Below are 25,019 nucleotides of genomic sequence, written 5' to 3'. Positions count from 1 at the left end.
GAAGATGCCGAAGATTAGAGAATCTAGGTGGATGCTCCTTCTTGTTGAGTCCTGTGGAGGCCAACACTGAACCCTGCCAGACTTTGGGTGTCTCTTTAGAAAATATATGATATTTCCATTGCCATACAGACCCTACTGAGCTCCTTGAAGAAATAGATACTCTGGACTCCCCAATGTCCAGAGGCAAAGGTGTTCTGCTACACCTTGAAGGAAAGCGAGTTGAACTATGACCCCTGGATGACTAAAGCGAGGAAGTTGAAGATCTAGAACCGTGGTGGCGAACCTTTGGCACTCCAGATGTTATGGACTACAATTTCCATCAGCCCCTGCCAGCATGGCCAATTGCCGGCAGGGGCTGGTGGGAATTGTAGTCCATAACATCTGGAGTGCCAAAGGTTCACTACCACTGATCTAGATCATGAACACCTATGGCAACTCAGAATCTGAGATCCAGGAGAACCACCAGTAGCAGACTGCCTGCTCTGTCTCTCAACTGGGCGGGGTCTTTTCTTGGTGTCCTTGATATCCTCCCCTCCAGTTGAAAGGGAAGACGCTTTCCCTGATGAGCGCCCTGGTGCTCCCAATTCTTCCTAGTCAGTTCTGACATCAGGGAAGAAATTTTATGACTCTTGATAATCTTTGTGGGAATGAGAGTATGTGCCCCTTTCCTAAGCAGAGGAGACACTCAGCATGCCCATCATTTTCGGCCATCTTTCCCTCACATTTTCAGCACTTCTTAAAGAGTGCTCATTTAGGCTCCATGACCTCGACCAAGGCAAATATTTTAGCTCACAAAAGTCACAGCTAAGTGGATACCATCTGCTAATCATGGCAGTGAGAAGAGAACTGAGGGGAGTGCTCCCTCCCTCCTCCCACCCACTGAAGAGGGGAAGGGAAGGGAGTGCTCAGACAGTTTCCGAATATAGTTTTTAATATAAAATTTGCATTTTACAACATACTAGCAGCAAAACCCTTTAGGTTAATACAGTAGGCCTAGACAGGGCCGAGGGGGGGGGGTGAGGGTAGGTAGCGCTAGCTGGGGGTGGGGGATGGTAGGGAGGGAGAGCTTGCTGGGGGTGGGGGGAAAGCAGGGAGTTCTCACTGGGGGTGGTCGAAAGCAGGGAGGGCTTGCTGGGGGTGGGAAGGATGGTGGGGAGGGCTTGTTGGGATGGGGAGGGTGGCAAGGGGGACTAGGGGAGTGTGGCAAGGGATTGCTAGATGTGGGGGAAGGTGGTGGTGGCTAGGGTGGGGAGGAATGTTTGAAGGGTGGCAACGGGTGGAGGGAGGGTGGCAAGCAGTGGCTAGGGATGGGGAGGGTGGCAAACAGTGGCTAGGAGTGGGAAGGGGTGTTGGGAGGGTGGCAGGGGTTGGAGGGAGAGTGGCAAGGTGGAGGGTTGAATTGGGAGGGGGCGGGGAGGGAGCCCAGGCTGGGTCTTGGTGGTGAGAGGGGGAGGCAGGGAGGGGTGGGCAGGACCCAAGGAGTCCTGCTCCCTCATTGGTCGAGGGTTTGTCACCACGACATTTGATTCCTTAGTGCTTTGTTGTTTAGGATAATTACTTCATTAATATAAAAATATTTTTAATTTTAATAATAAAAAATTGAATATTCTTTTTCTTTTCCCTTCCTTTTTATGATTTCAGGAACAACCACCTGGTTAGGGTTCCTAAAATATATTATAATGTGTACTACCAGGATGTGGGTTTTAAGCTTCTATATTGGTGGCCACTTAGGAAGACTTCGGTCTGCAGTTTTTTTAATGAAGCCTATTTCTCAGGCCCTTGGTTTTTAAAAACCAATTGGTACACAATAAATAAATATTTTCCCTTATTTTCTATTTTTGTTGTCTTTAGCTCAACTTCTTAGGCTATTCAGGAATTCTGTTAAGGCCAGGTTTGATGCCTGGGCTGGAAGTAGAAGGATGGGCTGAGAGCAGGGAGCCATCTCTGAGTTTGGTAGACTGACTGAAGACACCTGCTACTCTTCAACCAACTCCGCTGAGTCACAAGCAGTGTGGGATTCAGCAGCTTTGCACCACCTCGGCAGAACCGGTTGTTAAAATGGTGCTTGTAAGCAACCAGTTGTTAAATTATTTGAATTCCACCACTGAAACCGGTTGTTAAATTGTTTGAATCTCACCCCTGATCAAAAGGCTTTTTCCTGCAGCTATCATGGATGAAATGACCAAATTTCCCGGAACAAATAACCAAACTTTCACAAAAGAAAGAATTGTAGTAATGGGAGATTTCAATTATCCTGCTATTTGTTGGGAATCAAACTCTGCCAAGGCTAGAAGGTCCAACAAATGCCTCACTTGCCTTGCAGACAATTTCATGGTCCAGAAGGTGGATGGGGCAACAAAGGGATTGACTATTTTAGATCTGCTCCTAACCAACAATGATAACCTGATTAATAGGTGGAAGTGGTAGGATCCTTAAATGGGACTGACTATGTTCTCCTGGAGTTTGTTATACAGCGGAAAGGGGATGCTAAGCATAGTCAGACAAGCATTCCAGACTTTAAGAAAGCTGATTTCATTAAACTTAGAAAACTACGGGGTGTGATCCCATGGTTAAGAATACTAAAAGAGAAGAGAATGCATGATAGATGGGAGTTCTTGAAGTGAGATCTTGAAGTGAGATCTTGAAGGCACAATTTCAGATTGGGAGGGGTCTAAAGAAACCAGGATGGATCTCTAAAGAACTTTCAACTGAGCTGAGATTTAAAAGGGATATGTACAAGAAATGGAAAAGGGGGGAAATAACCAAAGAGGAATTCAAACAAATAGCCAGGATGTGTAGAGAGAAAGTCAGAAAAGCTAAGGCTCACAATGGGATCAGGCTTGCGAGAGAGGTTAAAAACAATAACAAGGGTCTTTTTGATAATGTCCATAGTAAAAGGAAGAAAAAGGATATGACTGTGTGGAGAAGATGGTGAAATTCTGGGACAGACAAAAGGCAGAACTACTCAACACCTCCTTTGCCTTAGTTTTTTCCCAAAAGGAAAACAGTGCTCAACCAGGGGGAAATGGAACAGTAGGGGGAATTCAGCATAGAATAAATAATGAGGTAGTACATGAATACCTGGCTACTTGAAATGAATTCAAATCTCCAGGGCCTGATGATCCAAATCCCATGGTATTACAAGAACTGGCAGAAGTAATCTTAGAACCACTTACAATAATCTTTGAGAACTTCTGGAGAACAGGAGAAGTCGCAGCTAACGGGAGGTGGGCTAACGTTGTCCCTATCTTCAAAAAGTGGAAAAAGAAGGACCCAAACAATTATCGCCCAGTTTGGTATCAATATTAAGAAAGATTCTACAGCAGATCATTAAACCGACAGTATGTAAGAGAATAATGTGATCACAAAAAGTTAACATGGGTTTCTCAAAAGCAAGTCATGTCAGATTAATCTTATCTCTTTTGTTGATAGAGTGACAAGCAAGGTAGATGAAGGGAATGCTGTGGACGTAGCATTTTTTGCATTTAGTAAGGCCTTTGACAAGGTCTCCCATAACATTCTTGCAAGCAAGCTGGTAAAATGTGGGCTAGACAATACTACTGTTAGATAGATTTGTAATTGGCTGACTGACCAAACCTAAAGCGTTCTCACCAATGGCTCATTCTCATCCTGCAGAGAAGTGACTAGTGGGTTGCCACACAGTTCTGTCGTAAGCCCAGTGCTATTCAATATTTTTTATCAGTGACTTGGATGATGGAATAGAGGGCATGCTAATCAAATTTGCAGATTATACCAAATTAGGAGGGGTAGTTAATACTTCAGAGGACAGGGTCAGGATTCAAAATGACTGGGACAGATTAGAGAGCTGGGCCAAAACTAACAAAATGAATGTCAACCTAGATAAATGTAAGGTATTACACTTAGGCAGAAAAAATGAAATGCACAGATACATGATGGGTGACACCTGGCATGACAACAGTACATGTGAAAGGTATCTGGGAGTCTTAGTAGACCACAAGCTGAACATGAGTCGGCAGTGTGGTACGATAGCCAAGAAAGTCAATGCAATTCTGGGATGCAACAATAGGAATACAGTGTCTAGATCAAGGGACGTAATAGTGTCTCTCTATTCTACATTGGTCAGGCCTCACCTGGAATACTGTGTCCAGTTCTGGGCACCGCAATTCAAGAGGGATACTGAAAAGCTGGAACTGGTCCATAGGAGGGAGACCAAAATCATAAAAGGTCTGGAATCCATGCCCACGAAGAAGAGGCATTTGGCCTATAGCAGGGGTCCCCAAACTTTTTAAACAGGGGGCCAGTTCACTGTCCCTCAGACTGTTGGAGGGCCGGACTAAAAAAAACTATGAACAAATTCCTATGCACAAATGATTGTAAAATGTTTGATTTCACCTTTCAGCCTTTCTGTCATGGTCTATTTTTAGAACAGTGACCAAAGTATGTCAAGTACAGGGTGGGCTCCAAATATTGTTGGGGAGGCTGTGGAATACCTTCCCCTGTAAAAAAAAAAAGCAGAACTTTCCCAATGAAGCATTCCATCTAACCCAGGACCAGGTATCTTCCTGGGTTCTTTCCTCCCTAGCAGCCAGCGAGCGATTCGCCAGCCTGGCTGATGCCAATGGGAGTGAGGAGGAACAGAAAGCCTGAGAGCAACACATGGAGTAGCTGAGAGGGAAGGGCGGAGCAGGAGTTGCCACGTGTAAGGTTTCCAACTCTGGGTCAGAAAATTCATGGAGATTTGGGGGTGCCATCATGTAACTGCAATCAACGGCTGTTGGGGTCCGGTTCCTCCTCTCCCTCGAGCCCCCACTGCACATGAATGGAGCCATCGCTGCCATGCCTGGCGGGCCGGATAAATGCCTTCAGGGGGCCACATTTGGCCCCCGGGCCATAGTTTGGGGACCCCTGGCCTATAGGAACATGGGGTCACACATGTCACTGGGTGCACGACTTTTGGTAATGGGGGGGTGCTGGTTGCCCCAGCCACACACCAAAATGGCATGCGTCCCATCCACATGCCACCAAGGCCCGCCCCTGCCTCCCTTCCTGGGTCACGTGCTGCTGTTGAGCCTCGCCCCAAGCCCCACCCCCGGCCTCTGTGCAGGTCCGCTCCTAGCGTCCCCAGGCCCTGGGGATGCCAGGAGTAGGCCTGCACAGAGGCCAGGGGCAAGGTTCAGCGCCCCAAGCCATGCCCCCATGCCCCGCTCCAAGCACGGGGGTGCAGGGGTGGGGGGCGCCCAGATAAGGTATTTTATCTGGGCTCATTTCCCCCCCGATACGCCTCTGTTATGAAGAGAAACTTAGGGAGCTGATTACGTTTAGTCTGGAGAAGAGAACTAACATGATAGCAATGCTTATTTGAAAGGATGTCATGTTGAAGAGAGAGCAAGTTTCTTTTCTGCTGCTCCAGAGACAAGGAGTAATGGATTTCAGATACAGAAAAAGAGATTCCACCTAAACATTAGGAAGAACTTCTTGACAGTAAGGACTGTTCAACAGTGGAATACGCTGTCTCAGTGTGGTGGAGTCTCCTTCTTTGGAGAGGCCATCTGTCAGAAGTGCTTTGATCGTGTATTCTGGTATGGTAAGGGTGTGGAATTGATGGCCTTTGTGGTCTCTTCTGTTAGCCCTCCCCTCACACCCCACATTGCTGAAATATGTATCTCATATTATATTTCTGTACAACTGTATTGGCAAAAGCCAATTCTCATATTTGTGTGTGTAGGTAGCAGAGTGTCCACCCTAAAAACAGGCCAAAGGTCTGTTTGAAAGATTAAATCAGTGAATGAATTACTCCAGGCAATAGGAGCTGGAAGCCTCATAGACCATGAACATATCTTGATTACCACACCCTGCTAAGCTGTTCTGATGCAATGAAGCCTGGAAAACTCCGATACTGGACATTATATCGTCCTTCGCTTGGGTCCCCATGCTGGTATAGGGATCCTTGCCTTCTTCAAGATCTTCTCTGCAGAATTTGGTTAATGTATAAGTCCCCCGCTTCCCCTCCTACTCTATCATCCAAAACCTATCTTTTCCTCCCTGTTTATATACTTAGGAACTGTGTGTATGAGCCTTAAGAACATAAGAACATAAGAACAAGCCAGCTGGATCAGACCAGAGTCCATCTAGTCCAACTCTCTGCTACTCGCAGTGGCCCACCAGGTGCCTTTGGGAGCTCACATGCAGGATGTGAAAGCAATGGCCTTCTGCGGCTGTTGCTCCCGATCACCTGGTCTGTTAAGGCATTTGCAATCTCAGATCAAAGAGGATCAAGATTGGTAGCCATAAATCGACTTCTCCATAAATCTGTCCAAGCCCCTTTTAAAGCTATCCAGGTTAGTGGCCATCACCACCTCCTGTGGCAGCATATTCCAAACACCAATCACACGTTGCGTGAAGAAGTGTTTCCTTTTATTAGTCCTAATTCTTCCCCCCAGCATTTTCAATGAATGCTCCCTGGTTCTAGTATTGTGAGAAAGAGAGAAAAATTTCTCTCTGTCAACATTTTCTACCCCATGCATAATTTTGTAGACTTCAATCATATCCCCCCTCAGCCGCCTCCTCTCCAAACTAAAGAGTCCCAAACGCTGCAGTCTCTCCTCATAAGGAAGGTGCTCTAGTCCCTCAGCCATCCTCGTTGCCCTTCTCTGCACTTTTTCTATCTCCTCAATATCCTTTTTGAGATGCGGCGACCAGAACTGGACACAGTACTCCAAGTGCGGTCGCACCACTGCTTTATATAAGGGCATGACAATCTTTGCAGTTTTATTTTCAATTCCTTTCCTAATGATCCCCAGCATAGAGTTTGCCTTTTTCACAGCTGCCATGCATTGAGTTGACATTCCTATGGAACTATCAACTAAGACGCCCAAAGCCCTTTCCTGGTCTGTGACTGATAGCACTGACCCTTGTAGCTTGTATGTGAAGTTTAACGTCTCACTGTGTGATTGTTTCTGGAAATCAAAACTTATATAAAAATATTTAAACTACAATTTGCTCTCTTGTGCATTCTCTGTGGAACGTTTCAAAAGCCAATTCTGGTATAGCTGTCTAAAAGATCCCACCCAACCTGCCTCTCGCACTGCCAAGCTGAGTAATTCCCCATTGCTATTTAAAAATAAGTTCTTAAAAATAAGTTCTAAGCTGGGTAACACTTCCAATGCAACGATTCTATGATTCTATTCTAGATGAGAACTGGTGCCTGAAGCATGAACCAAAGAGGAAGAGCCAAAGGGCTCTTAACCTGTGGCTCTTACCCTACTGGTTTCGCAGCCTGTGGCTCTGAGCCTGGCTGTATCAGGAAGAAGTGTGAAGTAACACTGCTTGGCCCTCATCTGGTGTGCCAAGGCAGGCAGAGATACTCAGAGAAGATTGGGAGTTCTGGTCTCTTGTTCTAGACTAGAAAGTAGGAGGGTGAGGGTGTGCTATACTTCATTTGTTTTTTACCAGGTGAAAGCTGGGTTTTGCATGTGTGCAGTACGTAGATTCAGGCGGGAGGTGGTTCCAGATTTGTGTTTGCTTTATGTCTTCTAAGCCTGAGGTAAGCAATGGGTCTGAATATTAAGAGGGAGTGTGTATTTATTTTTGTTCCTTTCCCTACTTGGAGTTGTGCTTGGGAAACATAGTAGGGTGAGAGATGGTTCCATGATTCACAGAGCGTGGGATGGGGGAGATGTGACGGGCCAGTTAAAGGGAAGTGACAGCAGACAACTGTGTGCTGTTCTGTCTCTGGCTTTTTTTCTAGCAATAGTGCTGTTGGTAACCAAACCAGCAACCTCCAGGCTATCAAATCCGGCTGGTGAATGCTAGGTCAGTGACAGGAAAACCAGCAGCCATCTGGGATGTTTTCCTAGACCTTTTCTTGAAAGAGTGCTAATTCTGATAGTTGATTTTGTTGTTGTGTTCCTTCCGTATATCTGATTTTGTTGAAATCAATATGAGGTGTTTTTGCTCAAGAATGTCTTCTTACTATTTTTACAAGTTTCACTGCTTATATCCCAGTATTGTTGCTATTGCAAATTAATCGTTTTAGGGTTTGTTTTAATAACTTCTTGCTGCAAACTCTTAAAAGTTATGTATTTTAGTTAAAGCTACTTCCATACAAATTGTAAAAAGGCAGTATATAAATGTTTTAAACAAAGAGAAAAAGTACAGAAAAGAATACATGGAGAACAGAGAATTACATAATTACTAGCCATGTTAGCCTTATGCAAATATTCAGGTTAAGACTGGAGCCTTCATGCTCCTTTTGTAGACGGAGTCATCTGGCTGACACTGTTCAAAACATTATGCTGCACTAGATATACTGACACATGCTAACAAATAGATCATTGGTCGAATGCAGTAGCGCTTGAAGAGTTTTATAGAAAAAGCTTTCTTGTATTTCTGTCAGGAGCACAAAAAGTTGTAGCACATATAATGAAAATTAATAGGAAGCGAGCCTAATAGGCATACAGTTCTCAATCTCATGAACCTTCTATTAGAAGCAGGAATGCAGTGTGTAAAACTCCTGCCTGCTGTCAAGAGAGTTACTGAAGTTCATGAAAGCACAAACATAATAATATATTATACATAGCTTAAAGCTACAAATGCATTATATTATGTCACAGTTATATTTATAATCTGGAACTGAATTTGCAATGGAACTGTGAATACTTATTAATTCCAAGCATGTTTCATTCACAAAAACTAAAGATAGTTGAACCATTACATTCCATTATACAATAAATAATGAAAACTCCCATAGTACCACCCTTGAAGATACCCAACTGAATTTCAATTTTATTTTCTTAATAAAGTTTCCAAGAGTATATATAGTTCTAGCAAAAAGCAAATGCAGCGTCTGTTCTCAATATGTGGTCATGATGCTCACATTATAGACAGGATAATAAAGTGGCGATTATTTTAGCAAGCATTTCTCATATAAAACTACATTGTGTGAAGGTGTTTTCAAAAACATTTTGCTATGACAACACATTCTATTCAGCTTATGGTGCTTTCCACCAATAAAAAATCTTGCTATTCTTTATTCGGCACTTCAATTTTCTTCTTTTACTGGCTTTTACAGATGTTAGAGTTATCTTTGGGTACCTGATAATTTATTTGTTTTCTTAACACAAAAAACAGGGACAGTACAAGCTATCAGGCTATCTAGTCCAACCCCTGCCCTAACCTGGATGGCCCAGGCTAGCCTAATCTCATCAGATCTCAAAAGCTAAGCTAAATAAATGAGCTGACATGCTTTACTTCAAAAGAACTTGTTTCAGTAATCTAGATTTGGTCCAGTCTAGATAAGATACTGTAACATTGATCAGTTTGGTCACTGTCAGAGGCCAAAAGCACAGCAACGTTAAGTGCCAAATAAAGTTAGAAAAAGATATCTGTCTGGGGCCAAGGAGGGCCGGCTCGGCCAATGCCCTGACCCCAGATGCTGCTTGGGGGCTCGCTCCATCCCTGGATGATGCTCAGGAGCTGATGGACCAAGAAGCCATGCTTACCACCGGAGTCCCTACCCCGCCAATTACGAGTGGCCCCACCACATCCCACAAGGGCCTGAGGACACAGACAGCGAAGCTGGACGATGGGACAGGCCGCAGGAGAGCCTGGCAAGTCCAGGCCATTGCAGGGACCCATCTGGCCTGCATGTGTCCCAAAGTGAAACCAGGGGTGGGGCCTCTGTTAAGAGGGAAGGGGTGGGTGGGGGAGTGCGGGGTGTGGATAGATGGCAGTTGTAGAGCTTGGGGGTGGAGTTAAGAAAGGCCAGGGGAGAAGGATAAAGGGTGGAAGGAGGAAAAGCTCAGGGTGAGTAGTAAGGAGGAGCTGGGAGAGGTGGACAGCATGTTAGAGGCAGAAAAAGAGCGTGAGAGAGAGGACAGGAGGCTGTTGGAGTGGTGGAAAGCTGGAGTAGGGCCAAGTGAGACATAGAGGTCTTCAGAAGAATGCATGGAGGCTTCCACCCCAGATTGTAGGACAGTAAAACCTCCCTCCACGCTGTGGCTTTGTAAGCTGCTCGAGAACAACCACTCCCTGACCAATGGGGGTGAGGATGGGCAGATTACCACCCAGGAAGGGACAGGTGGGTTGGGGCTCAGGTTCAGGGCCACCCCCGGGGAGGAAGAACGCCACAATACCTTTTCTACAATTCAGATTAAGCTCTGAACTGAATCTGACAGTGTTAAGATAACCACCTCTGTGGGAAGCATAACGGTTTGCTAAGAACATCTGCCTTGCCATCCAGTGTCACCTCCATCTTCTAGGGATTAAAGTTTAGCATGTTTTCCCTCAGTCACTTGATCACAGAAGCCATATGTTGGCCAAGAACACCAGCACTGCCATCTAGTGGTGAACTATTTATCAGGGTATCATCAGCATATAAATGAACTTAACTCCAAAGCTTTGAATGATCACACTTGAAAGTGTCACATAAATATTGAAGAATATAGGGTAAAACACTGAATCCTGTAGAACCACATTGTCATCCAAGTAACAATTGAATTGCTCAGCAACCACCACCTCTTTCACCTTCCCCAGTAAAGCCAGATTTGAGACCAGCCAGTAACTCGACACCAACTCCTTATCTAATGAGAACTTCTTTAATAGGAGAAAAGAACTAACTCTTTCAAAACTCTAAGGAAGCCACCTCATTTAGAGTGGCATTTCTGATCCTCATCAACAGTTCCCATGTTATTTAGGCAATATTTCATCCACCAAGATAAACAAGGATCAAGGCTACATGTAGTAATTTTAGAGCACCCAGGATCCCATATAAACTGGATTCTAAATTATTACATGTATACTTCACACTTTATTTAACTATTTATATCCCACCTTTCTTTACAGCTGAAGGTGGCTTATAAGTCATAATATTTCAAAATAATCCAATTTAAAAACAAAACACCCCCCCCAATAACCCACTTAAAGTATATAACACATGGCAAATAAAATGGTATTGTAGCACCACCTAAAAATACAGTGCCTCTTTCACCTCCTCAGAAAGTCAATTCCACAGAGTGGGAGTGACAACGGAGAAGTTACACGTTCTGGTTCATGCCAGAACAGAAATTATGCTGTTAATGAGGGAACTGCCAACAGATGGCCATTTGAAAACTGCAGTTGGCATATATGCATATATGGGAGAAAATATTCCTTTAGACACGTGGGTCCTAAATTGTGGCTTTAAAGATCATACTCAGAACTCTGAATTGGTCTCAGAAAAAAAAATGGCAGCCAAACTAGCTACTTTAAGACATGGTAAGATACATTTCTGGTGGCTAACCCCTGACAATAATTGGGCTGCCATGGCAGCTTCACTTGTTTGAGCAGGGTTTCTGCAGATGCCACCATGCAAACAGGCAAAATAAGCAACTGCCTGTATGGGTGCATCCTCTGTTGTGGTCCCCACCTTATGGAATGACCTGCATGACTATGTTAGAAAGGTTCCCACTCTACTGTCTTTTCACAAACCATACACCCATGGGGGTGGGAGGTGTCTATGACCAGATCAGTAACTAGGATGCAGCCATCCACTTCAACTGCTGAAAGAATGCTCCTATCAGGTAATTTCTGTATTGTGTAATGTGTCATATTTAAATATATATGTTCTGCTTCAGCTTTGTATCAGCAGTGTTTCTGCAATCTAGGGGATACTGCATTTTTTTTAATTTAATGCCTAATCGTGTTGACTGTTTTAATTTAAACTGTTTAATCTGCCTTGAGCCTTAATGAGAAAGGTGGACTATAAGTAATGTAAATAAATAATAATCCAAAGGGACACCATTGTGATGGGATGAGTTCAGCACTCTGCTAGTCAGTCAGCTGACAAGCAGCTACTGGATGATTTGTCGATAACTAAGATAGGCTAAAATAGTCTTAGGGTGGGATTTAAAGTTACATCAAAACTGCAACAGGATCAAAGTAATTTTTCATCAGTTTCCCCCTCACCAGCAAACTGCTGAATCTCCTGAAATGCTACTACTTAGGATTTGGGAACCCTTAAGAACAGAATGTCATATGGCTTCAATGAGCAAGGAAACTCAGCAGGAATCATTCTCCTCCACTCTTCCATGATAGTCTCATGAACAGAAGGTATGCTTTCAAGAGCTGGAGGGAGGGAGAACAATTCCTATCCAGTTTCTATCCTCCTTGCATCTCTCACACTGCATGGCATCCTTGGAGGGTCCCCCAACCACCAACTGTGTAATTTCACTTGAGACTGTTGGATAGAGAGAAAGCAGATTAAAAAATTGTTTCTGAAAAGCTGTGACACTGAAGTAAGTTAAGATCCAGCTCAAAGACTCTAATTGTTGTTTATCTAAATACTGTTTATCTAAACAGCATGAATGAAGAAACTGATTAAAAACAAGATTGGATAGAATAGCCTGTGTATTACTTTCCAGGTTGACTCAAACATGTCTGACTGAAACAATGCAATTGAAATCATTATTCAGACTTCTTTGTAAAGAGGGCTTCAACAAATGAACAGAAAGGATAAAAGCATTTTTTAAATTATGCTGTTAATTATATAGATTACTCCAGATGTCATATCAGCCACTGAAAGCAGCACTTTTTAAATTTAGTAGTGAAATCATCATTGTATATTCCAGGATGAATAAAAATGAATGTTTTAACATTGCAAAAACTTTTCAACAACAACAAAAAATACAATCAAATACTGAAGAAGGGAATACTGTACCTTAATTTCTTCTATTTCATCAGGAACTATTTTGTATGCTGATATAGTGCCACCCAACCTGAAATTTGGAGAAGAACACATTTTCAAAATCCAGCAATAATTAGCATGGGAGATATTGATGTTTTTATTGCTGTTTAACTCAGGAGACCGAAACCTCCTTCCTATAGTTAACTTTGAGGAACAAACTGCTTGGCCCCCCAAGGCAGTACACATTTTGAATAGTTCCAACGCTGTACACTAGCATCCAGAACAGCATGTACCTTACCCAATACTGTGAGACTTAAAAGCAGCTCTTGCTTCAAGTGAGCTTGTAATGTCAATTTTAATCCCAGAATATTATTTTACACATCTCTCTCCTTCATGCTCTGTTTTGCATGGACTATAATCAGATTCTAACAAGCGGTGTGTATGAAGGGGTCAAAATAAGTCTTGCTTGCAAAAACACCTCACTTGTTGCTTGCCATGCTACTCTGATAGCTTTCTATAAACCATCAGAAACATATACGACCAATTATAAACAGTTAATTCTGTAACATGTACCTTTAACAAATCAGAGCCTCTAACAAAAGTGATTCTGAAGGCCAAAAACCACAATAGGCAAACTTTAAAGTGAGAATGATTCATTAAAACTTTTTTTCCAGGATGATGTACTTATTTTTGATAGCACTCTTTTTCATGGCCACACTAAATATACAATATGTATATTATACACACAACATTATATGTATAATTATGGGTATAATATACATATAGTACACAATATAATAGTTAAGGCAGAAGCAGAGAAAGAAATCAAATCCACAATTCACTCATTACTGTTAATAATGCTAAAGTCTTTATTCATCTTATACTTGTTCTTCTCAATATGATTTCAGTGGCACAGTGAAAAGAACTATTATTTTGGCTACACAACTGATTCTTTTACATAGACAGGTTAGAGTTCTAATATACAGTATGTCTTATGCAAACTAGTGAAAATAATAACACATTTGTTTTCTACTACCATGTATCAGGACGAGTCACATGATGATGGGCAGCTACCATAACCTAAAAATCTGACTCTCCAGTACCTTGAGAAACACAGTTTCTGTTCTGTATAGGTTCCAGATAAACCATCTATCTACGGATTGATTTATATTCATTTTCCTATATTATTTATCTTACTATCTCATATCCACAGACAGGCATATAGAGTCCTGTGAATGGAAAATGTTTAAAGAAATGGATCTTTCCTAGCTTCTGGTTTACTCACTAATTTTCTATGCCATCTGAAACCCCTCTGCTAAGGGTCAGGGGTACGAGTCTGTATGAAATTCAATGTGACCCAGGAGGAGGGGCAATACTGAATTTATTTCTCAATTATTTTATGTGAATGTGTATTTTCTGAGATTCTCTTCAACAAAGAACTAGCTGACAAAAGTTTACTTTGATTCACAGAATATAATATTCATGCCCTAATATCTGTCAAATTTTAATTCCCCCCCTTGTTTTCTGATGTTCTATCCATATTATGTTAGAAAATAATGGAACAATGGCCCAAATATTTTAAAATACTGGGGTATCACCTACCTACCTACCTAACTCCAAGGCCACAGCTAGAAGTGATAAAACAGCACCTGCAAAAGCGAAAGCAACCCTCACAGCCCCATGATGACATTTCCACTCCCCTTAAAACCCTCCCCTCGGTTTGGGAGTTCTAATTCAGGTTGTATTCACCCACTCATTTTGCCCAGGCGAATAACCCTTCCATGAAATTAGATACTGCAAGCACTTGTGATAGATACAAGAGTCCAATACATCTTGGATTTCATAGTGTGTGGCCCCATCAATCAGAGTCAGAGGAGGCAGAGTAGGTATAGCATGCCAGATGTTGGGAGCTCAGGCCCTAAACAGGAGGCTGCAATGGAAAACAGGGTGTATTTTACATAGAGCCTTGGGCAGTCTCAGTTGCACAGTCACCTCTTTGATTTTGCGAACAACAGGAAAAGGACCAATGTATTTGTAACCTAATTTTTGGTACTTATGAATGTTCCTAAGGTTCTTAGTGGAGAGGAAAATCATATCCTCCACATCTAAGGAAACTTGTTTTTTGTGAGCATCCTTTGCTTTCTGAAGTGCTCTGAGAATGGGATCCCAGCCATCTACAATATGTTGGATCTATTCCTGTAATTCCGGAGGATCAGCAGTAGTTTGACCCAGAAAAGGCAGGGGTTTGCCCAACAGTCCTAAGACTGCTTCAAAGGAGTTTTTCTCATTGCTGCTGTGAACTGAATTGTTGTAAATATATTCAGCATATGACAGATCTACCCAATTATCCTGATGATAGTTATTGTAGCATCTGAGATATTGTTCTAGTTTCTGATTGTTCAGACTGGCCATCTGTCTATACATGATAACCCGAAGATAAAACTTACTCCACCCCCTAGAGTTGTAAAAATTCTTTCCAGAATTTTGAAACAAACTGGCTACCTTGACCAAAAATAATTTTGTCTGGGGAGGAAAACAAATGATAGATATGCTGAATAAACATCTTGGCCAATTTTGGAGCACTGGGAATGGAAGCACAGGGGATAAAGTGGGCTTGCTTAGAGAATAAATCAACAACCATCCAGATCACAGTTTTATCACAACTGGCTGGCAAATCAGTGATAAAATACATTGATATAACTTTCCAAGGTTGGCTGGGGGCTGGGACTGGTTGCAAGAGTCCTTGGGGCTTCCCAGGATTTTCCTTAATGATGGCACAAACAGCCCCTAGCATCTATATCTTTGCGGCTGGTGTGCCACCAAAATTGGCGTCTGAGGAGGTGTAAGGTTTTAACAAAACCACAGTGTCTTGCAGCTTTGGAATCATGTCCCTGCTGGACGACAGCTCCGCAAAGGGAGGGTAGTACAAAAAGCAGATCTCCCTGCCACCACATTCCCGTAAGTTCAACTGAGGGCCTCCCTCCTCTGGTGGGAATTGTTCCTTGCCTGCCTCCAGGAAGGAGGAGTGGAGGCTTGCAGGAGGTTGAACCTTGGGAGGCGATGTCATAGAGTCAAATGGGTAGTTACTTGCAAGCCCAGCTGGAACGAGGAAAAATGGTTTGGGGTGGTTGTATCTCCAACCCCTCTGATCCCGGGAGGCGGGAAAGGGGGTCTGCCAACAAGTTGGATTTGCTCGGGAAAAAGTGGATGGTGAAATTGAATCGGGAAAAGAAATTCGCCCAACCGAGATGCTTAGTAGATGCTTATATGTCCCAAGTAGTATTAATTCTTACATCTTGACTTTTATTGACTTCAAAACATTCTTTTGATTCTATTTTAATTCTTTCTAGTACTTTTTTTCAACAAGTAGTTGTTAATTTTCCATGTTCCTCTTTTATACCATGTTTTCATAAGCCACACAATGGGCTTATGGTCGGAAAAGGTTTTTCCTTTAACTTAATATTTTCAGAAGCTTCCCTTCTGAATGGATGTGAATAAGTCACCTTGAACGATTATCCCGATTTAAACTGGAGAAATTATAATCTGAAGAAGAATTTATCGAAAACGGTTACAATAGTGCAACCCGTTTATTTTTGGACATTGAATTGACGGACTTGGCTCAGACCGGTCCGCATTGCCGCCCAGGCATAATTTGATTGACTGAAATGCAGTACATGCAGTCATTTATAAGCGACTAACTATCTACAAAGAAGAGGTCCCATCCTAATACCTGTACGGACAAAGTTATAGGACCGAGTAAAGAAGAAGACATCATTGAGTCTCTTTGTACATATTGTATGGTGATGTTACATGTATAGCATTGTAAGAGTTTAGGCTCTGATGCTGTTTGCACTTTTCACTGGTTGCACTTTATGTATTGCACTTTATATGTGGGCTAAATGCAATTGATAAAATAGCGGTTGATGCAGCGCGTTAGTTGTTTGTGTAGTTATGAACGTTGCATTCATTGAGAAATTTATAAGTCTTTTGTAGCCCAGATCATGTCAATTCTAGAAAAAGTGTTAAACTGTTTTGCATGATATGAGTAACCTTTGCTATTACAGTTCAGCAATCTCCACACATCTTTTAGTTCAAGAAATTCTATTAACTCAAAAAAGATGTTGGTAATTTGCCTCCTATAACTTCCTTATCCTTATGTACACTTTTATCCAACGAAACTGAAACCACCCCATTTAAATCCCCCATTAAACATATACTATTAAATGAGTAACCTTTAATACTTTCCAAAAGTAATTCATAAAATTTTCCTTTATTTAAATTTGGCCCATACACTCCTATCAGTAGTATCTTTTGACCAGTCCAGTTTAATTCCACTCTCAAAAAAACTGCCTTCTTTGTCCTGAAATAATAATTTCGTTTATATTGCTCTTTTATAAACAACGAAACTCTTTTTTTTCTTTTCAATTGCAGAAATAAAACCTACTCCTAATTTTTGGTTTATATTAATCCAATATCTTCCTTCATTATATGCGTTTCTTGCAGGCATATTACATCAAAAGCATTTTAACCTAAATGATGAAAGATTTTTCTTCTTTTCTCTGGAGAGTTAAGTCCATTAACTTTCCAAAAAATAAACTTTATAGTCATAGTAATACAAATATACAAAATATATAAGAAAAAGGAACAAGAGTATCTATAACTTACTTGAACTGTTATATCGAGTTAATACTCTTCCTCAAAGTCCTTCTTAACTTTTTTTTAAAAAAGGTTTGCACTCGGGGATTAGAGAGGATTTAGTTTTGTATTTAAGTTGCAAACCGTCAACATCTTCCCGTCTATAGATGATATCTTTGTATCTTAAGAAGTTAGTCAGAAAGCTGTAGTTCTTTCTCCTATTTAATATCCAGTTTGGGATTTCCTTTAAAATAATTACTTCTTTAGAATCAATTTTCATCTTTCCTTTGGAGTTCTTTTTCAGAATTTCACCTCTAGTTTGCAATCTTGTAAAGAAAATTAATATATCTTTGTCCTCCTTCATTTCATCAGATTTTCTTGAGTTGACCCTTATAATTTTTGAGATGTTTTCTTCAATTATATCTTTGTCGACATCTATCAATTTGGCTAGGTATTTGATCATCTTCTTTTCTATATTCTCTCCATTTTCCTTTGGTACTCTTCTAAATCTGAGGATACTTCCTTTTTGTCTCAACTCCATTAAAGCATGTTGCTCGGCCATTTTTTTTTCCATTTTCTCCTCTAGCATGTTACTTTTTCCTTCCAGTTTACCATTTATAGAGTCCTGCCTTTCCATTTTTTTCTTCCAAAATCTTAAATTTTTTCCCCACTACTTTCAATTGGTTCAAGTATCTTTCATCAATTTTAGATCTTCATCAATTTTCTTAAAGTTCATTTCGAAAGCCATTAGCTTGTTTCCTAGTCTAATTTGTTTGTTGTTTCACTCTTCATCTCTCCCATAGCATCCAATAATTGGTTTTTTGTTTCCATTTCTGATCTTTCTGATCTTTCCATTTCTGATCTTGTTTCCATTTCTGATCTTTCTACTTTATCCGGAATACTTTGCTTCCTCAATTTGGACATCTTGCTATCCTTTTAAATTTTGTTATTATTATGCACAGTCATTCAGAGTTGCCACTTCGTTCCTTTTTACTGGACACATAAACTGCATTTCTCTCCTTTTAACCTGTGGCCCTTAATAGGTTTTTCCTGTAGGTGATGCTGTGGTCCTGTTTCACTCTCCCTTTAGTGTCTTCATTTGTTTTTCTCACATGCACGGAAGATCACTTTACTTCCACGTTTTCCCCCTTCCTCGTTCACTGCACAGACTCCAGTTTCTGCCTCTCTTCTTGTCCGCAACTCGTACATAGCTCCAATCTGTTACCAATTTTTCTGATAATGTCTTACATTTAAACAAAAGAGAGGACTGACTGGTTGTCCTGCATATCTTTCTTTCTTCCCAAGATAGCTGTTTCACTGCAATTGGGTTTCTGCAACATCCGCTAATAAATTTAGTTCATCATGTTCATGCCCAATCCTTTTAAACTTCCAATCTTCCACAATTGTATCATGCTAAGTCCTCATTGTTGTTGAGGATAGTTGCCAGGTCTTGGGTTTTACTTCCACTCACAGCACTGTAGGTTTGTTGTCTCTTTCAACCTGGGGGAAGGTGGATTAGCCTACCGGGGGCTTAAGGCAAGCATCTCATCTCTCCTGGTGGACAAATAATGAAGGGAATTTCCCTTCCTTGGCCCTCCTTTTTCCAGGAGGAATTCCCCTGTCAAACCACGATGGTGTGGTGGTTTGAAGACAGAGAATACACCAAAAATTTAACAATTGTGGAAGCAGTTGAGTCTTACGCTCTCACCTGATCCTCACACAACCGGAAGTCTGCACAGTTAATGATGCCGTGCGGAACTAAGGAGCAGGCAGAAGTAACACAGCCTGAATCTAGTGTTAATCCCTCATAGTGCCTGAGTATGTGAGTAACAGGCTGTGAGTGAGTGAAGTTTCAGAAGTGGTAAGAAAAGGGGTAAGAGCTTCTGATAGGATTAGAAAGGAGTTCAACTTTGCATTCCAGAGAAAATAGACATGCTTAATTTTTGTGAAAGACCTGTGGTGTTGGTGAGAAGAGAAAATTGTGGGGGGGGATTTACTTCTAGGAAGAGAAGAATTCCTAGCTCATATTCTATGAGCAAAGTTAGTTCATAATCTAGATCTAGAGAGGGCAGAACTGAAGGAACTGACTTAGAAAGAGTTTGAGTCAGAGAGGAACTATTCTCTAGTCAGAAGGGGAATTTACACTTTGTGCAGAAGATGAATTCCCTTCACTAGTTTTTTTTAGAGGAATTTATTTCAAATGCTGTGAAGTGATCCTATAGTCTGAGAAGTCTGAAGGGAAAGTGAATTAGAAGGATAATCCTTTCTGTAGTTTACAGGCATCAGAATCAACACATGAACCTCTGTGTGCTAGCGTGGGTTAAATCTGTGAAACATCTTGATAGTCTATTTTACTGTAAATCCATCAGCCAAAAATAATCTGTGCTGACCTTTGAAAATAACTTCATATATGTAAAACGGCTTCTTTATTACCAATATTTCCTTATTACCCAATTATCCTATTCCCTTGAAGTATTTAATAAAATTCTACTATTTGTTGAACTTTTAAAAACTTCTTGTGTGGTTATTAGAGGTAAAACAGAAAAAGACTGAAGCAGGGGAGGAATCACTTTAGTTCCCAAAAGTGGTTCAGATATTCATTGATTTTAAAGAGGTACAGGGTGGGACAAGCGAGGAGAACTTCCAAAAGTGAAGATCAAAAGAAAAGATTTTAGGAGAATTAGGGAGCATTCTTTGCCTTTCGGTATAAGGGAGGTGAGAGTTTTATTCTTCGTGATCCCCTGCCTTCACAGATTCATTTTATGCACTAGATGTATTTTATATTTCACAAAAAAATTCCTATCATAAAAAAATACATTCATGATGTCCAAATTTCAAGAAATCTTGCATCTCCAGTTGAATGCCATTTACTGATTGAGAATGTGGTGTATGATAATAGTGAGAGCCTTCAGAGTAGAAATGTCTAGCCGGTAAAACTGTTACAATGAAGTGAATAAATTTTAGGACTTTCAGGCAGCTAGGGTTTTTCTGGATTTTGTTGCCTCCCCATACTACCTGGAAGCCCTCTAGAGGTGGTGTGGTGTTGTGGCAGTAGTGCCGTCCCTGGCCATCACAGTCTCCGGATTGGGCTGTAAAGGTCATAACCAGCATCTGAAGTGAACTGACAAATAAACTTACAACCAATCAAGCAATTTTAAAATAGGTAAGATGTTGTTAGGAGCTGGCTGTTAGGGAATAAATATTAACTATTTTAAAATAGCTTGATTGGTTGCCAGTACCTTGTTCTACTTAACCATGGCCTTAAAATTCTGGTTCAGAGCCAGGACAGGCTCATTTGGGAGGCCAGAAAATGAAATGTAGAGTGGAATGTTATTTGCATAGTGATAACATCCGACACCAAAGTTTTAGGCAATTGCATCCAGCAGCCTCATATAAATATTGAAATGCAAAGATGACAAACAGAATCCTGAAGCACCCCAAAAGACACAGCCAATCTCATTAATTCTGCTCCACCCCAGTAGAAACTCTGTATTTGATCATATAAATAAAAAATACAACAACAACCGAATAACCACTCATCTAAAACCATCTCCATTTTCCAGCTGATGAACAAGTCTGGAATGGTCATCAAAGAAAGTTGGAAGGTCTAGCAATGTCGACAAAGACAGCTGACCCAAGTCTAGTTTTCAAACAGAACTGGAATGAAGTTATTTTGTCAGTTCGTTTTTCCTCAGCCTTCAGAATTGCAATCTGACCTAGAGGCCTTTAAATTGCTGAGCCCTGACTCCAGAAGAAGATGATAAAGGGTAGAGTTGGCTTATCAAAGGGTAGCTGAGTCAACAGGGCTGGCTGACCCATTTTTAAGATGAGTATTTGCTGTCAAAGCAAAGTATGAAGACACAGTTCTTCCAAGAAAGTCCTTTGAATCTGCATAAACAGAACAAGGGCTGACTCAACTGCATGCTTTTAAATATAACAGACGGAAACTGGTAACATATTGCTATCAGATACTCCTATCATAAACTAGATAGGACATGGCCCACCCACTCTGGACATGGCCCACCCACTCTAGTGGAGGGAGGGGAAGGGGAGGGAGGGGTGGCATGCAAGGGAAGGGGAGGGAGGGGTGGGAGGGGTGGCATGCAACGGAGGGGGCCCTGCATCTGGACATGGCCCACCCACCTTAGTAGAGGGAGGGGAAGGGGAGGGAGGGATGGTATGCAAGGGAAGGGGAGGGAGGGGAGGGAGGGGAAGGGGAGGAAGGGGTGGCATGCAACAGTGTAACGGTGTACAGAAAAGTCTTGAATATGGAATCTGCACATTTTGCCCAATCATTGATTGTCTCCTATGGCGGAAAGTGATCGGGGAGTAATAGCGGCATGCAAACCACAAAAGAACAACCTGAATCACCTTTCGATAAGCTCGCCAAGTTCCCAATCATCCTTCTCCCTATGTGCTGTAAACACCACATTTCAAGACAAATGGCCTTTTCTTGGTGAGGTCTTGAATCATTGATTGTTTGTGTGCAAAGCTAGGAGGGCTGGAGACGTCCCAGTCTGTTGATCAATTAGAAGGAATAGGGACAATGAATGGACAAATTAGGTGTCTGGCGAGATCGACTAGTGTTAATATTTTTACATCGAGATATTGATATATCGACATGAGAAATTAAAAAATTAAAAAAGATCTGAAGGTATGCTGGAGGAGGGAGGACATGGGCAATAAAAGTGACCCAGCAGGACAAGAAGAGAGAAGACATTGGCAACAGGGAGGGGGAAGTAATGCAAAGCAGAACAAGGGAATGGGAAGGGTGAGACTAGGCAGGGTGGCTGTGGGCAGATGGAAGAGGCTTGGGACAAAGATGTGCTCCCCAGTGAAGAAAATTAAAATTGTGCTACAGTGGTCTTGCTTGCCCTAGAGAGAAATGGAAAGTGGGGCTTAAGGGAACACATCTGTACAAGAAATCTTGCTGAGACTAATGTTCACCCACATTGCGCAGCAGACCCCTTGTGCATAATTAGCCAGTTTAAGGCTGAGACTATGAGGAAATGATTCTGCAAACTGTATATTTCCTTAGAGTGAAAATTAGCATTTTATGGTTTCTAGAACCACATCTTCCTGCCAATGTGGGGAGAGAAGTCCACTCTACATGAGTCAGTCTGAGGAACATTACAAAGGATAACTGTGTGCTTCTAAATTTCAGAGTTGAAAAAAACACTTTATTCAGAAACGGATTCCAAATAAAGCTCTAACAATTGTTTGCCCATGGAGAACGGTCCATTGGATACTTACCACGAAGGGCCTTTTTACTGGTAGGTTAGGAGGCCATCTTGCGTGAGTGCTTCTCCACCTATCTCTAGGGAGGCATGAATTAAATTTCTTAACTTCTTGTCCTGGGCTCCTTCTCCAACCTAACCCCAGTATTCGACTGACAAAGCAGTAACTCTTGAGAAAAACAGTTATAACACAACTAGGAACAGGAAGCAGAATATAACATTCATATTAATGATAACATGCAAACAAGGAACAGACTAACTATAACCTTGATAAAGATTTTTATCTTTAACTTGATAAGGTTGATAAGGAAACCTGGAGCACAACCTGTTTCCTGACGACGACCAAGGGAGGGCCAAGATGGCCTCCTAACCTATCAGGAGAAAGGCCCTTTACGATAAGTATCCAATGGACCATTCTCCTGGAAGTGGAGGATGGAATATAAAGAGTAATAATAATAAATAATAAATAATAATAATAATTTTGCATGGGACCTCCCAGAGCAGTGTCCCAAGAATGGGAGGGTCATCAACAGTCCCCCAGGAGGTGCTCCAAGACTCTCTGACAAAAGGCAGATGCCCAGGAATGTAATCTATAGTGTTTAGATAGGAGGATGGGGAAGACCAAATGGCTGCCCTACATATCTCCTCAACTGACATGTGTTTGTAGAGTGCCGCGTTGGTGGCAGCACTGCATATGGAATGTGCCGTAGGAACTGGTAAATTTGTGGCTTTATGCGCTTCAATGATACAGGTCGTAAGTGTTGAGCTAATGGCTGTAAAGGACATATAGTGGCCCACATTAGGAGGTGCTATGTTGATGAACATGCTCTCAGTCTGGTGGATGTTCTCAGTTTGGATGATGAAGGCCTTGAGGGCCCGTGTCACATCTAAATTGTGCCCTAATAGTTCTTTAGAATGACTCGGATTAGGGCAGAAGTTTGGGATAACAATCTCCTGTCACAGATGAAATTGTGAGGCCACCTTAGGATGGAAAGTCGGATCTGTGCTCAGGATGACTCTATCCTGATGGAATATACAGAAATTAGGGTTTACTGACAGAGCTCTATACTCGTCAAGCTGATGTTACCGCTATGAGAAAGAGAGTCTTCATCCTAAGCCATTGTAAATGAATTGTCTGCACCAGTTCGAACGGTGAGCGAGTGAGTGCTGATAAAACAGAATGTAATATCCAAAAAGGGAATCTATGCACAAGGGGGGAGGGTTGTAGCTGACTCTTTGAGGAATTGGCAGATGTCCAGTTGTCTCGAAGCCAGTAGACCATGAAACAAGGGCCAGACCATAGTTAAGGCCGCTAACTGTCTTTGAAGGGTGGCACAACGCAAACTCATGTCTAAACCATCCTGCAAAAATTCCAAAACACTGTTGAGGATGGAGATTCTGGTTGGATCTTCTTTCTCCTACACCAACGGACGAAGGCCTTCCAGGTTGAATTGTAGATTCTATTTGTTGCCAGTCACCTGGAAGTGAGGATTGTGCTGGCAACCCTGTGAGAATAGCCCAAGGTTGTTAACTTGCCCTGTTTAATAGTCATCCTGTCACTGAAGCCACTCCAGGTTGGGATATAGGATGGGTTCTTGAAGGAGTAGATCCGGAATCCTTGGTAATGCCAGAGGAGATCCTGTTGATAGCTCCTGGATCATTGAGAACCATGGTCTCCTGGGCCAGTGTGGGGCCACGAGGATGACCTGGACTTTTCCCATTATGATTCTCCTCAGCAGATGTGGAAGCAGCAGAGGAGGGTGGGAACCCGTAGAGGAGGGTGTTGGGCCACGGAACTGTTGCAGCATCCACTGCCAAGGTCCTGGGGTGATGATATTATGAGATGAACCTTGGTAGTTGAGCGTTGTCAGCAGTTGCGAAAATATATACCCCTGGGTTTCCGAATGCATTAGAAGTTGGAAGACCTCTCGGTTCAAGGACAATTCTGCCTCCATGATTGTTCTCCTGCTCAACCAATCTGCCTGGATGTTCATCGTGCCCTGCATGTGATTCACCTGGAGTGACAGGAGATGTGACTCTGCCCAGAATAGGACTTCTGTTGCTTTGCAATCCATCTGCGATGATCTGGATCCCCCCTGGTGGTTGATGTAAGCCTTGGCCGCAATGTTGTCGGTTTGGATGAGTATGAGTCATTGAAGGATTGTCAGTTTGAAGTGCTGTAGGGTGAGCGAAATGTAGGGTCTCCAATATGTTGATTGGGAGCAAGGTCTCCAGCATCGATCACTTGCCCTGAATGAATTGTGGATCCAGAGTGGCTCCCCAACTGGCTGGGCTGGCATCCATGAATATTTGTATTCGGTCTTGGAACAGATACACCTTGCCCTGGCTTAGATTGTTGTGAAACAACCACCAGCGGAGGCTGATCTTCAAGGATGTCGGCACTTGAATCAGACTCTTTCCCATATGTTGTTCTGATGTGGGCGCAGAAAACGCTGGATTTGTCTGGCATGTAGTCAACCCCACTGTACCATGTCCATGGCTGC

At 42.1% G+C, this 25,019-nt stretch overlaps 1 protein-coding gene across 11 annotated transcripts in view; it reads right to left on the bottom strand.

Annotated features, from left to right (window-relative positions):
* GPHN (gephyrin) overlaps window positions 1-25,019 on the bottom strand; it is a 403,230-nt gene that overhangs the window by 264,380 nt on the left and 113,831 nt on the right. For all 11 annotated transcript variants that reach the window (XM_048483966.1, XM_048483967.1, XM_048483970.1 and 8 more), the window contains one exon: window positions 12,677-12,734. In XM_048483966.1, coding sequence (XP_048339923.1) covers window positions 12,677-12,734 — 58 coding nt within the window. The remainder of the gene's footprint in view (window positions 1-12,676; window positions 12,735-25,019) is intronic.

The sequence above is a fragment of the Sphaerodactylus townsendi genome, linkage group LG02 (assembly GCF_021028975.2).
Source record: "Sphaerodactylus townsendi isolate TG3544 linkage group LG02, MPM_Stown_v2.3, whole genome shotgun sequence".
NCBI lineage: Eukaryota > Metazoa > Chordata > Lepidosauria > Squamata > Sphaerodactylidae > Sphaerodactylus > Sphaerodactylus townsendi.
The sequence above is the reverse complement of the archived record's forward strand: the minus strand, read 5'-3'. Positions and strand labels throughout refer to the sequence as shown.